This window comes from Microtus ochrogaster, chromosome 7, assembly GCF_000317375.1.
Source record: "Microtus ochrogaster isolate Prairie Vole_2 chromosome 7, MicOch1.0, whole genome shotgun sequence".
NCBI lineage: Eukaryota > Metazoa > Chordata > Mammalia > Rodentia > Cricetidae > Microtus > Microtus ochrogaster.
The window spans coordinates 28,669,532-28,681,508 of NC_022014.1; the positions used below are offsets into that span (position 1 = coordinate 28,669,532).

Below are 11,977 nucleotides of genomic sequence, written 5' to 3' on the forward strand. Positions count from 1 at the left end.
CTGTCTCGGACTGAGAAACACTAGTTCACTTCTCTCCAAGTCTCATAATTATGTCCAGACTCATATGTTGAGCATCTGGTCCCTAACAAGTGGCAGTGTTTTGGGAGGTTCCCAGGAAACTGTCAGAGGCAGAACCTAGCAGGAGGAACAAGGTGTGTAGCCTCGGGTCGTGTTTTTTCTCAGTTCTCTTTGCCACACACGCACTCCGTGCCACGCACTCCGGCCACCTTGGTTCCACTTTACCGGTCAGTGAAGCCAAGGCTATGGTCTGAGATAGTTCCTTTCTTCCCTTAGGTTTTTCTCTTGGGTATTTTGTCAAGGCAGAAAGAGCCAACTGCTGAAGACAAGCAGCACCGAGGAGGAGGGGCTGACGCTGCAGCCGTCCGCAACGTGCCTCTTAAGTGTGTGAAGTAGTTTGCAGAAGGAATTTGAAAGCATTTGGAGAAACTAGACTGGGAAAAGCTCAGGCTGCCGGATGGAACGGGCAATCCTGGGGTCAGACTGGGAGACTGCTGGGAGGAACACAGATGGTCACAAAGCAATGAAGGCTCTGAGAACCGGACTAGCGGCCACATGGGCTGCCAATGGCAAGGTCACAGGAAAGGGACTTTCTGTGCCTGTCACCAGAGATGGCTGTCTAAATTGAAGTTTCCTGGTTTCCAGTATCTTGAAAAATTGATGCAAACTGTGTTAATTTAAGGGAACGGTCACTGAGAATTTGTAACCAAGCATTGGACTCATCAGATGCTTCCAACATTGTAAAGACACGTCTTTACCTACTGTAGTGAATAACTGAATAAGGCCGGGAACATTCATACTTCAGGTTTCTCTACAGCTGCTACAGTCAACGAAGCAAACACCTCTCAGGTAGTGTCATCTATTAGAAGAACGATCACAAACATTGCAAAGTGTGGTGGCAGTGGTGTTTGATTCTATGTAGCATTGTATTTGTGGGTATACAGGAAACACACCAACAGGGCACCCTGGAAGTGGTTAAACTCTGGGGCAAAGTGGAGTGAAGAAGGGAAACTTGGTCTGTCTGTCTGTCTGTCTGTCTTCCCCAGGGGCTTAGAGTGAGGGCATTGCCTGACAACTCAGTTAGGGGAGACCTTGAATTTAGAGAACTCTCTTCTTCAAGGAATCTCTGAGGTTCTGGCAACAGCTCCAACCATCTCGACGCTAGCCACCGAGGTTCCTGCTTCATGCCTCTTTCCTTCCTCGCTCTGAACATCAGTGGATCACAGAATGGTCGTTGGAGACTCACACCTTTCTTCCTCCAGACCCTCCCAACTCCCCTCTTTCGCCCCCATCCCAAATAACCAGACCACGTGACTCTCAAGCATCATCTTGCTGTTGTTGCTCCTCTGTTCCGAAGCTGACATTGAGAACCGCAGTGACGGCAAAAAGCGCTGGACTCTCTCCCTTCCCAGATTGGGGACAATGAAGCCGCCCTCTTCCCATTTCCCATAACTCCTCCTCATGCTGGACTCTGTTTCTCTCCCTTGCTTCAGTATCACCACCGATGAAGTTGGGGTGATGCAGTGGGGGGTGCAGAGGAGACAAGGGAGACTTGGCAGAGCAGGCTCCTAGCCGGTGATATTGCGCCTCTTTTCACACACCCAGCGGTTCAGCTGAAGGCAGAGGTTGTCATTCCAGTGACCGTCTGTCAAGATCTCGGCACAGTCTTCAGTGCCACCCTGCTCATGGCCCTCCCAGTTATTGGGCTCAGAGAAGGCCCAATTCCTAAGAAGGTAAGTCAAAGAAAACTCAGGGTCTAACCTTGGGAAGGTTCTAACCCACCTAAAACCCTATCTCCCACCCAAAACATCCCAGCCTTGGAAGGGTTCAAGGGCTGAAAATGTGCAGGCTTGGAAATGGGGGGGCAGAAGGTTGGGGAAATTGACCCCGAGTGACCTATGGGAGTGCATGAGGTGAAAGGCCAGGTGGTCATCCCTGGCGCAAACAAGGAGATGACCCCGGGGAGGGACTGACCTGTAGTTGCTCCTATAATCGGTTCCATCTGACCATCTCCACGAGCCGTCCTTGTCAGTGAGACCTATCCAAGTGTGAAACGAGCCGATGTGCTTTGCAACAAACTTCTGGAAAAACAATTAGGAGAGCAAATTGCTTTACCCCTCACCTATGCGAGCATTCAAGTGACCCCCCCCCAGCCTAACCTGCCCCAATGCCCTCAGTTTCCAACAGCTACACCTTCCCTCTTCCCTCTGTGAGCACAGCTAGTGTTAAATGGGCATTCACAGGGCCTGACTTCATACCAAGCATTTTGTGAGGATCATCTCATTTGAGCCTTAGTGGCTCTCCAAGGTGGGCGCCAAAGTAACTCTCACCTCAGAAGGTAGTTACTGGAACTCAGAAAGTCAACCCGGCATCTAGCTGTGACAACCACTGTTTCCAGCCTGAACCCACTTCCCACTCCATTCCTAGAACCATTGCTATAGCAACACCGAGCTTCTCATCTTCTGCACCAGAGTCTTGGCGACCCTGCCCGTGCTGTCCCACAAATCCCAATACCCAAGAAGCACCTTGGTTTCATTCTTCTCTCTGTTGGTCCCTAGGTCTCTTGCTGTAATTTTGATGTCATTTCCTGAGGTTTGCGGACATCGGCACTTCCAACCTTGGGCTCACTGCCCAGAATAACATTTTGACCTGACTACATGGAGCCTGACAGTCTCTACCGGAAATAGGAAGATGCCTGGGTAAAGGCAATTTCCCAATTAGGGGAATGTCACGAGCTTCTGTGCTAAGGTCCCTGCTCTTACACATAGCTTCCTAGGACTAAAACCTTTCCATGGGGCTTGCTCTTACAAATGTGGCTGCTCTGGGAATTTAAATCCACCGTTTATGTATGTAGGGAATGTATAGTCACCTGGTTCTATAAAATAAACAGAGTCACTTTGCCCGGCACACACTCGAATAATCCCATCTGATGGTGTGTGAAGAGTCTCTGACTGCGCTTGGAGAAAAACAAGCCCAGTTCCACTCACACTCCCTAGAGACCAAAGTTGCTCATCCAAGAGCAGACTCGGGGACAGCAGTGCCTATAAAGACTAGAATGCTACATGTATGTCCAGTTCATGGAGAAGCAGCCACCCAGGGCTGGTGAGGCTGCTTCACAGATTCAGAAATATCAACAGGGACGGGGCAAAGAGACCTGGAGATAGAATGTTCACGCTGTGGCTACCTGATGCTTCCCGTCACTGAAGCAACTGAATAACTAAGACAAATGTATGTGATTAAAACCCCCAAGCTCAAGGCTGAGCAGAGTCAAATAGTGCTGGATGACCAAACCGTTCATCTGCCCTTTCCTAAGTGAACACAGAAGGAACTGCACCAATTCACAGCAGGGAAAGGAGGGAAATTATCACGGAATTCATGCCCTGCCCCCACAGAGGAAGCTAAATGTCCACCCTATGAGCAGCTGTGGACTGTGCACCAAGAGCTGAGCCTAGAAGACTTTTGTTCCAAAACTGTTGATTGGGTCATTTTTTAAGACAATGTATTTACTTTGAAAGTAAGAGACACGGGGTTAACATTTGTTCCCCAAGGCCAAGAACCACTAATTTAAAACCCAGATGCCCAAAAATGATGGGAACTGAAATGATGGACAGAGACTTAGAAAACACAAGGACCACACCCTGTGTGTCAGCCAAAGATCAGTTCAAGGTTGAAAGTAGTAAGTGGGATGTTCAGACCAATGAGAGCACAGTCCACTGTGAAACTGTGGACAAGAACTAGTGGGCGTAGTGATACTTTGTTTATGTTTTAACAAATAAAGATTGCCTGTCCACGCCTTTAATCCCAGCACTAGGGAGGTGGAGGCGGAGTAATATGGCTGGGCGGAGGCGGGAGGAGACAGGAGCTCAGTGCAGTCTGAGGTTTGATGAAGACAGATGCAGTGTGAAGATGCAGTCGGAGGACAGGACCGCCCCTTCGGTCTGAGCATTGGTAGAGGTAAAATGTCTCTCTAGAGGCGGCTGCTGCTTCTCTGATCCTCAGCCTTAACCCCTATATCTGACTCTGGGTTTTTATTAAGACCAATTAGAATTCATGCTACAAGTGAGGCTAAATTACAAATAAATTTTCATATGTTTTCATATGTCAAAATTAAATACTAGCAACTTCAATCTAATCGGTAACCCAAAATATGTTTGAAATTACTGTGAGAATCCCTTACATAGCCGGACAAACAGAAAATACTCAATAACTCCATTCTGACTTCTGTATTCAAATGGCTTAATTGCTTAGCATTGTCCCAACAAAACAAAGCTCCCACAGACCCTTCAGTCTTCTGGCGGCAGACTGAAAACACTGAGCAATGAGCCAAGTGGGTCCCAATTCTGACTCCACAATGGCTTGCTGGCTCTGAGACAGTCACCTCACCTCTCTCCCCTGGTGTCCTGAACTCCAAGTGGGAATGATAAGGGTGCCCACCCAAAGAGGTGGTGAGGATCAAAGAAATTAACTCATGAACACGTCCAAATCGTAGTAAGTCCTGCAGCGAATGCTACCACTGCCCTCCTTGTGCAAATCTGTCCTCCACTCTGCCAGACTGGCTCCCCTCTGTGGTTTTCAGGTCACTGTCTGGGGACAGCAGTGAGGAAGGAAAACACGGGACACACTTATGGTCAATGAGGACCCAGTGGCCCACCGCAGGGGAGCAATTAAAGTCTTCCCAGTGTTCCTTTTCCACACCCAACTGCCAACACAGCAAGAGGGGACTCTCAGCCCTTCTTGATTGACTCCCAAGATTCTGTCCTGTGACTGTCTCTGCATCACTCAGTCACCTGGCCCCTCGTTCCCACCTCGTAGGACAGTTACTGTTCCATCGTGAGCCTCCCAGAGCCCTGCCACCCTCTTCTGTACTCTTCCTTAGGTTAAAAACAAGAGAGCATCCAGGGAAAAACTGCCTCTGTCTCCCTCAGCAGCCAACTGCCAACAGCCCCTCACAGCCAGGCTGGGGCTCCCATCCATCCTGGGATTTGGGTTGGCTTAGTCTAGTGCAGCTCTTTCTTGTGCACACAACTACTCCACAGCTCCTGCACATGAGCCCCTGCATGCGCATGTGTGAAACAGCCCTGTCATGTCCAGAAACACACACTTTCACACCAGCCCTCCACAACCTCTGGCTTTAGCCCCGGTTGGATGCTCATGCTCCAGCAGAGGGCCCTCTACCCATGCTCATTCTAGAAGCACCGACTGGACTCATTAGGTTAAAAAAAAAATGTGTGAAGTTGGGAGGGACAGGTGATACGGTGGTTCTGGTAGAATTTGGAGGGAAGGTCAAGGAGCAGGTAGATTAGATCGGAACACAGTGTAGAAAAGTAAGAAATTCTAAAAGGATAGAGAAAGAAGAAAAAAGGAAACAAGCTAAGTAAACAAATAAGAAACACAAGGGTCAGGAGGATGGCTCAACAGATAAATGCAAACCTGATGACTTGAGCTCAGTCTCCAGAACCTACATAAAGGAAGGAGAGGACCAACTCTGCAAAGTCATCTTCTGCCCCCAAGTGCAAGCCATGGCTACACACTCGATTAGTAACAATAAGTAAATAACAGAACCTTGACCAGGCTGCTTGATCAAGTCTGCCTTCAAGTTTGCTCACCTGCTCTTCCCAGGAATTGATGACCACCAGGTGGGCATTCTCCAGCTGGCAGTACTTGTCCGCCTCATCCCAGGTCAGCCCACCCCGAGAAAACCAGTAGCAGCTGCCCCCGTGGTCCACCCAGTTCACGGGGCAGCATTCTGTGCCTGAGGGAACAGGAGTGCAGAGGGGAATGAGATCCGGCTGGAAGAGACAGACACACTACGATCAGAGCCACGCCCGACCCTACCGTTGCTCTGGAGGAACGCCAGCTGACAGGTCAGGATTTTCAGATCCAGAGGGAAGTGCTTCAGGTGCAGGAGCAAAGTGGCGTGATCTAAGGGACAAACACACGGGCAGAGATGCGGCCGACACGTGGCTCCACACCTGCCGAGACCAGGCCCAGAGCTCCAGCTGTTGTCTGGAGAAACACACAGATACATACCACACTACACATCACCATGACCCAGGAGTGGGGGCTGGGGTGACCTCTGACCTGCTTTCAGGTCCTGCTGCTTCTTCTCCAGTCTGGCTTTCCAGGATGTCAGTGTGTCATCTCTGCTACCTGAGGAAGAGGAATGCTGAACGGGTTCCCCAGCAGTCTGCCTTCCGAATGCTTCTCTGGCTGCACACTCCCGGGTACCCCAGAGGATCTGTTACCTCGTCCCACAAGCTGCTAATCTACACCTAGACTCCCAGCCTCACCCAAAGGAGGCCCCCATGCTGCTTAAATTCCTTTACTGGTTCCCCATGTTTTCAGGCCAAGCCCCACACGGTCTACACAGCTTGCTGTGGGCCTGGCCCCTCCATCTCTGACCCCTCACCACTGTCGGTCAATCACCACCTCCTGTCATAAATGTACAGTGGTCTTCTTCACCCCTGGCCATCATGGCTTCTTTTCATCTCTGCCTGGAATAGCCACGTCACCTCCTGCGCCGTCCCTTAGGTCAGGGCCGTATCACCAGAAGCCGTGTCTGTTCCCTTGGCTGGATTCTCTGCCCTGGCTTTCATCCCCACAGCCTATGAACACACTCCTACTGCAGACCCAGCACCATGCCCAGCCAATCCGAATGGATAAAGTCCCAGCCATCCCGCCCAGCTCACCGTGGGAATCCAGAGCACTGAACTCCATCAGGGTGCTGGAGGAGAAGTTGTTGAAACTTTCTTTCAGGGTCCGCAGCTCCCCTTGCAGCTGAATGCCTTGTCAGGGGACATTGGGGACCAGCTGGGTGTGGGGCTGTGTTCCCCATCACTACAGCCATCATCTCCCCACCACTGATTCCCATCTGTCCCCAGAATCTGCCCCACACTGCCTCCACCTCATCTCCTTTCCTCCCCTGGCCCCCGTCCGTGCCCCGTCACTCCCCAGAGCTCTTCCCTATCCTGGCCTCACCAGGGCCAGGCCATGACCTCACTTTGCGATGAAATCACACAGATGACCACCAGCAGCAGGACGTTGAAGGCCAGAGCAAGCAGATGGAGGTGGAGCCTGGAGCCGAGGCGCTGTGCAAAGGGAGGGGAAGGAGGCTGCCCTGTAAGAGAGAATATGTGTGTCAGAAAACAATTTCAGAGGACTAGAGAGACGGAGAATAAGACACAGAGAGGCACAGAAGTCTAATGAAGCACACAGCCTGGATGAGAGAGAAAATCAGGTGGGGGCTGAGGGAACTGGATGGATTTTGGTCCTACACACACACACTCAGAGAGAGAGAGAAAGAGAGAGAGTTGCTCACTTGTACCCACATGAAATTGTGCAAGCATTCACATGCACGTGACGTAAGATATACCAGCTGTGTACATAGGTGAGATCTTACACCTGTGGACCGGAGACCCATTAAAAACAATGGTGCAGACTGGTCTTTCCTACACACCCTAAAAAGGGATGTCTACAAATGTTTTCCTTCCTTCCCATGAGTCAAAGAGACCAACAGATCACGTCTGTCCTCCCATAGCCCCTGTCCCTTCAGACTGGAGTGCTGGCAGTTCTTCCCAGTTCTACCATGGCTCTCCAGTCCAGTTCATCCCTCCAGAAAGAGCGTCTCGAAAGCCCCTGTCCAGGTCCATCCACTTTACCCATCTCCCCCCAGTTCCCACCGTCCTTGTCATCCCCAGAAACCCAAGGATCGCTGGCTTCCATCATCCCACGGTCACCTCTCCTGCCCTGTCCGTCTGCCCACACTCACACCTTCCCTTTTCACTCTAACGAACACACGTTTTCTCACACACGTGTGCATACATCCACACGCTTGGCCACACGCTGTTATTTGCATCCTCACGCACCTGTATCTTTACCCGGATGAACTGGCTTGCCTCTCCAGGACCAGCCCCTCCCCTTGCCTTTGTACCACCCTCCTGCCCTCAGACAGGCATCAGCCTGTGACTCTGTGGCCTTCTCGGTCTCAACATCACCATGCCAAAGCAACCCCTGCAACCTGGGTGATGGGGACTGAGGACCACCAGACCCTGAATTTCTTGTAAACAACCGGTTTTCCTCTGCTCTGAGTAGCCTGCAGCTGCTCTGAGCCTGAGACCCTGATGGCAGGGGAGTGGGTTCTGGTGAGTCCGCAGCTGGGATCCCAAGAGCTGGGGCGTGGCCAGGGCCCTGTAGAAGCTGCCCCTGAGCACAATAAATTGGGCATTCTTGGCATTCTTGTCTCAGGGATGTCCATGTGGCCCTGTCTGTCTGTCTGTGTCTGTTTTTAAATCTTCAGCCTAGTTCCTGTAGCGCTTAGCGAGTAGAGCATGGAATGGAGCCGGTGCAATTTACACCTGGGGATAATCTCAGTCAGGAGCCAGGAGTCCTCCTGAGGTCATTTCCTACTGCTATACTGAGTCGGGTGTTGCAGCCATACATAGGACCCCAACTTAACCTAGACAGAATATGCCTCTGAGTTCCCAAGTCCTAAGCACAGCCTCCACTGCCTCTCACCTCTCCTGACACCTGTATTCCTCTCTGCTGTGATTGGAATGTGCCACCAATGTGGTCCCCAGGGCAGTAGTGTGGGGAGGGAAGACCTAGCGGAAGGGGTTAGATCTTGAGGACTCTGCCCTCCTGAGTGGATTATTGACATCATTGCAAGAGAGCAGCCTTATTAAAAGCTCCCCCTTTGCGGTCCCTTCCACCCTCTCTATGTCCTCCCACTTTAGATTGATGCATGAGAAAACCCTACCAGACACAGCCCTCAGTCCCGGGTTCACAGACTGAAGAAACATGAGCCAATACGTGCCTGTTCATTATAAGTTTCTTAGTCCTGTGCGTTCTGCTTTAGCAGCACAAGACAGGCTAGGATATGCTCCCTCTAGCAGTACTTTCTGACCAGCCTCTCCATATGAAAATCTACAGCCCAAGTCCTGACTGTTTCTGCAGGAAACCCTTGTCCTGATTCCCAGCTGACCTGTGACTTAGCAAGTCACAACCCAGGGAACCCAGAATAAACCAGCTGAGCTGCCAACTAGCTCTGACGTCATGGACAGGCCATTCAGTCTTCATGTCCCCATCTCTTCCATCTCTAAGATGACAGTGGCAGAGTGGCCTCCTGACTTAGTGGTTCTGGGTATTATATGAGTTAGGACATATAAAGCGCTGTGTGGACAAGCTTGAAATGCTCTACTCAAGATAGAGAAGCTGCCAGATTTAACATTTCTTCAGGAAAAAATCAATTAAAACACGTACACACACACACACACATACATACGTACATATATATTCATGTATGCATGTATGTATAAGACACTGGACACTGGGCTATGAAAGGTATTGATCCCTGAAAGATGAAGAAATGAAAGAGATGAGTTCTTCCATTGCCCAGCTCACTACTCACTACCTAGAGAAACTTTTCGGGTCTCTAGGCAGAGAGGAGAAACTGGGACAGAGTCTGGTAGACTCCCTGATTGCGGATACAGCTTGAAAGCCTGAAACCAAGACAGCTAAGGTCAAAGGTCAGAGAGGCCGTAAGCACTCACCCACATCCCAGAAGGCTGAAGAGTATTTAGAGGAATACAAAAGCATCCAGCACCAGCAAGACAGAAGGCACAATGCTCCGCATCCAACCATAAGTTACAGACATATAACGAAACAGGAAAACAGTTCAATGAAGGAGATGAATAATTTGACAAAGCAGATGGGGAAAGGGTATCTCAGTGATAATACACTTGCCTGTATGTGTAAGGCCAGCATCAAAAATGAATTCTCAATAAATGAATCTATCAAAATGAGATGCCAGGATCATTTGAAATGGACTCAGAAGTGACACGGATGTTAGGACAGACAAAACACTGATGCCGACGCTACGACTAGGTCACACATATAAAACATTAGACATATGAAAGACAATTAAAAGGTCTGAGTTGACTGGGCACAGTAGTGCCCACCTAGGATCCGCGCACTCAGGAGGCTAAATAGGGTGACTACTGAGAGTTCAAGGCTAGCCTGGGCTACACAGTGAGCTCCACGGCAGCCTGGGCTACACAGTGAGAACCTGTCTCATAATAACAAAAATCCCAGGTTCCCTCTGAGATGAAAAATGCAGAGTCTGAAACATGTGGGTGGCCGCGAGCGGAGGATTCAGGCAGGAAACTAGTGGGGATCTCCAGGATCTCCCCGTGCCCGTTTCCTCCCCACACCCCCGGTTCTGGGTTCCCCGTTCCTCCTAGGCGTATATATGCGTGTGCACACGCACACTCTGGAGGGCGGGTTCATCTCCAGCTGCGGGCCTTCTCTCACTACTAGGCACACACCCTATCCCTGGGACCTGCACTCAGAGGGGTCAGCAGCTCACAGGTACAGGGACGCTGCTGCTGCTGCTGCTGCTGCTGCTGCTGCTGCTGCTGCTGCTGCTGCTGCTGCTGCTGCTGCTGCTGCTGCGCTGGCTACTTTTACATCAAAGACACGATCTGGAGTCAGCAGAGAGGAGGGAGCCTCCGCTGAGAAAAACCGACTTCAGAAGACAGCCCTGTAGGCAAGCCTGTAGGGCATTTTCTTAATTGAAGCAGGAGGGCCCAGCCCATGGTAGGTGGGGCTACCCCTGACTTATGGTCCTGGGTTCTATAAGAAAACAGGCTGAGTAAGCCATGAGGAGCAAGCCAGGAAGCAGCATCCCTCCATGGCCTCTGCATCAGCTCCTGCCTCCAGGTTCTTGCCCTGCTTGAGTTTCTGTCCTGACTCTCTTCAGTGATGAACAGTGATGTGAAGTCATAAGCCAGATAAACCCCTTCCTCTCCGAGCTGCTTTCGGTCATGGTGTTTTATATATAAACCCCTTCCTCTCTGAGCTGCTTTCGGTCATGGCGTTTCTATCACAACAATAGTTACTCTGACTCTGACAAACATACACCCAGCCCGCTGAGTCAATGTGAGACAGAGAAGCTGGCAGCTGAGGCGGGGATCTAGGTAAGGCCCCAGAAACTGGACACTTGCCTTTCCAAAATGGATTTTCTGTCCTAGGATTCTGCCCTTGGGTGCCTTGCTCCTCGTCGCCACTGGGCTGATGGTCATTTTCCTCGGAGTCCAGCTGCTGGATGTCTTGAAAGTCCTTCTCCATAGTGGGCCCGAGGGCTGGAGCCGAGCTGTGGTTTTCTTAGGACTGGAACTTGGGTTTGTGCTAAGAGGTGAGTTCCTGTGGAGGGATGCTGGGACCCGAGAAGGTCAAGGGGAATGGTTCAGAGTTGGAGATTAGCTTGGGAAAGGGCTTGAAATTCTGCAGGGTCCCATCTCTTGCCAGGAGGCGGTCTGTCCCTTGGTGCAGCCAGGGGTCTTCCTATCATACTCTCGTGGACCAAACTAGAAAACAGGTTCCCATTCCTCCCCCAGTGTCCTTGAACCACTCTGGTTTATTTAGCCCTAGACATCCCCAGTCCCACGTCTCCCCACCACCTGTTACCTGTTAAAGTATAGCGAGCCGACTCCGGCTTCCTAAGGCAGCCCACACAGAAGGAGCGAGGGGTTAAACCTGGAGAACTGGACAGGCGGTGCTCGATGAGAGAGGAGAAGGGGGCTGGTCTAGGCGGGAGCCGGGTCCCTGTGTCTGAGTGTCTAAGTCCACCTAATCTGTCGTCTCCTGCCCCCTAGGACTTTGGACAGCAAATAGAAATAGAAACACAGTTGGAAACATGGGCCATGAGCAGTGGGGGTGGAGGACATGTTTCTGTTCACACAACTGGAGAAAGGAGGTCCCCTTGTAAACACACACACACGTGCACACACACGCCCCTCATTGCACAGTGTAGGAAGGGGAGCCAGGTGTGGAAGGGCTAGGATACAGTTTGCTGTTTCCTCTCCAGCCCTCCCCTGTTTCACTTCCTGCCTCTTCATTTTCCAGAACTGTTGATGTCTTCAAATATCTCTGGCCAGGATCAGAGTGACCTGCAGATCAGTTC

General features: G+C 50.9%; 1 protein-coding gene across 1 annotated transcript; it reads right to left on the reverse strand.

Moving 5' to 3' along the window:
• Positions 1-1,333: 1,333 nt before the first annotated feature.
• Asgr2 (asialoglycoprotein receptor 2) lies at positions 1,334-11,632 on the reverse strand. Its single transcript, XM_005349711.3, has 9 exons — positions 11,482-11,632; positions 11,019-11,230; positions 7,019-7,135; positions 6,708-6,803; positions 6,100-6,168; positions 5,854-5,940; positions 5,625-5,770; positions 1,993-2,099; positions 1,334-1,743 (listed from the first exon to the last, which is right to left on the reverse strand). The coding sequence occupies exons 2-9, from the start codon at positions 11,140-11,142 to the stop codon at positions 1,587-1,589; spliced, it is 903 nt and encodes a 300-aa protein (XP_005349768.1). The 5' UTR covers positions 11,143-11,230; positions 11,482-11,632; the 3' UTR covers positions 1,334-1,586.
• Between the last annotated feature and the right edge of the window lie 345 nt (positions 11,633-11,977).

What these genes read in the sequence shown, in the direction of transcription:
- Asgr2 (XM_005349711.3), bottom strand. Translation starts at nt 11,142, where the DNA reads ATGGAGAAGGACTTTCAAGACATCCAGCAGCTGGACTCCGAGGAAAAT. An exon ending in AGAAAATCCATTTTGGAAAG is followed by an intron (nt 7,136 to 11,018) that starts GCAAGTGTCCAG and finishes TCTCTCTTACAG; the next exon opens with GGCAGCCTCCTTCCCCTCCC. An exon ending in GCAGCAGGACCTGAAAGCAG is followed by an intron (nt 5,941 to 6,099) that starts GTCAGAGGTCAC and finishes TTTGTCCCTTAG; the next exon opens with ATCACGCCACTTTGCTCCTG.